Source organism: Elephantulus edwardii, unplaced genomic scaffold (assembly GCF_000299155.1).
Source record: "Elephantulus edwardii isolate Elephantulus edwardi_28Jun2011 unplaced genomic scaffold, EleEdw1.0 scaffold00019, whole genome shotgun sequence".
NCBI classification, from domain to species: domain Eukaryota; kingdom Metazoa; phylum Chordata; class Mammalia; order Macroscelidea; family Macroscelididae; genus Elephantulus; species Elephantulus edwardii.
In genome coordinates this window covers 17,423,057-17,425,176 of record NW_006399769.1, presented here as the reverse complement: position 1 = coordinate 17,425,176, position 2,120 = coordinate 17,423,057, and the positions used below count along the sequence as shown (strand labels likewise).

The following is a 2,120-nucleotide window of genomic DNA, read 5'->3' as shown; positions in this document are numbered from 1 at the left end:
TTTTAAATTAACTAAAAGTTGGAATATTATTTTACACTGTAGATAGAGAGATAGATAAAAAGAGAGAGACGACTAAGTTCCTATAATGCTATATCTTCCATTTAACAATTTTCATTTAATATACATTTTATACTAAGTGTTTGCTCTACTAGGCACTAGATACACCATTTAATAAACAGCTCTACCATTAAGAAGCATTGTGTAGTTGGCTGATACAGGCACAAAACTGCTCATGTAAAAATATCAATAAATTATGTGGTATGTTAGAAAATTATATTTTCTAAAGAAAAAAATTACACTTGCTATGGTGTTGGTGAAGATTCTTGAACTTACCATGGGATATCAGAAGAACAAACGAATCTGTCTTGGAGGAAATCAACCAGCATGTTCCTGAGAGGCAAGGGTGAGGAGACTTCCTCTCACATACATGAAGCATTTTGTTGGATTACAGGAAAAAGACATATGCTGGGGGGAAAAGACATCCTTAGAAAAAAACATCATGGTAGGAAATGTAGGGGATCAGCAAAAGACAAAGAACCTCAGTGAGATGGATTGACAATCACAGGATTGAGCAAGGCAGAGATTCTGAGGATGGCCCCAGACAGAGCAGGATTCTGATCTGTTGTCCATAGGATTACTATAAATTGTAGTTGACTGGACAGCATCTAAGAACAATACCATGGGGAGAAAAAGACAAACATGGTAAGTGAGACTGGTGATGAATGTAGTGTGGGTGGGGTGGACTCGGGAGAGGTTACAGCTTTGAACAGAGTGGTCTGAATGAGGCACATTGAGAGGCCATTGAAACAGAGACTTGAAGGAGGTGAGGACGTGTGGTTTATGAAGGAAGGACATTCCAAAAGAGCATACAGCAATGCAACAGTCCTGAGATAGGAGCATGTTTAAGGAACAGCTCCAAGCCAGGGTGCAGTTGACTGAGTGAAGGGAAGAATAGTAGAAAATGAAGCCAAAGGGGTGATGGGGTTGGGACAAAATCCATACACGGCCTTGTGTTCTGCTGCTGGGTTGTGGCTTATTCTTTCAGTGGTAAGTATCATTGGTCAGCTTAGTGGTAAATTGCCATTGAAGAATTTGCAATATGTGTGGTGGGATTGCATATTCAAGGGTACTTTGTAACTGTAGTTTAAATTTCAAAGGAACTGATGATTATGTCTACAATTTTAGGTATATTACTGCAAATACTGACACAGAAGAACAGAGTATTCCCGTCCCTAAGACATTCAACACACGTGTGGAGGAATTAAGTTTAGATGCCCTCCTTCAGAAGGTGGATCAGTTACGTATGAACGAATCGACCAAGTCAGAGAGTTTTGAACTACTTTGTGACCATAAGGAAAAGGTAAAAGATATGTTACAGTGTGTTGATATAGTTTTGATTTGTATTTAACATCCTGTTCACATCATGACCATAACAGTTATATCACAGTTTACATCCGCTAAATGAGTGATGTATAATTTCTCTGTAAAATGATAAAAATTTTTAAAAGTATTGGAGGAAGACTCATCAACAATCTGCATTATGCAGATAACACAACCTTGTTTGCTGAAACTGAGGAAAACCTGAAGTGCTTGCTGTGAAAAGTCAGGGACTACAGTCTTCAGTATGGTCTGAGGATCAATATCAAGAAAATAAAGATTCTCACCAGTGGGCCGATTGGCAGCCTCATGATGGATGGTGAAGAGATTGAGATTGTTCACAGCTTTAGTTTGCTTGGCTCCACAATAAATACTCTTGGCACCAGCAGCCAGGAAGTTAAAAAGACATACTGTGATGTGAAAAGCTGTAGTTAGAGACCTCTCTAAAGTACTCAAGAGCAGTGGTGTCACTCTGGAGACTAAGGTGTACCTGATACAGGCCATGGTCTTTACAATCACTTGCTATGCATCAGAGAGCTGGACAATGACTAGGGATAATAGGAGAATTGATGCCTTTGAGATGTGGTGTTGGAGAAGAGAATTGAATATACCATAGACTGCTAAGAAAACGAACAGGTTTGACCTGAAGAGGGTGAAACCAGGCTGCTCCTTGGAGGCAAGGATTGTGAAGCTTTGTCTGACGTACTGTTGCAAGAAGGGAGCAGTCCTTGGAGAGGAACATC

At 39.8% G+C, this 2,120-nt stretch overlaps 1 protein-coding gene across 1 annotated transcript in view; it reads left to right on the top strand.

The window, feature by feature from the left end:
• Positions 1–2,120, top strand: part of RMDN2 (regulator of microtubule dynamics 2) — a 101,076-nt gene that overhangs the window by 44,774 nt on the left and 54,182 nt on the right. The window contains exon 2 of the mRNA XM_006882389.1: positions 1,186–1,360. Within this exon, the coding sequence (XP_006882451.1) occupies positions 1,186–1,360 (175 nt within the window). The remainder of the gene's footprint in view (positions 1–1,185; positions 1,361–2,120) is intronic.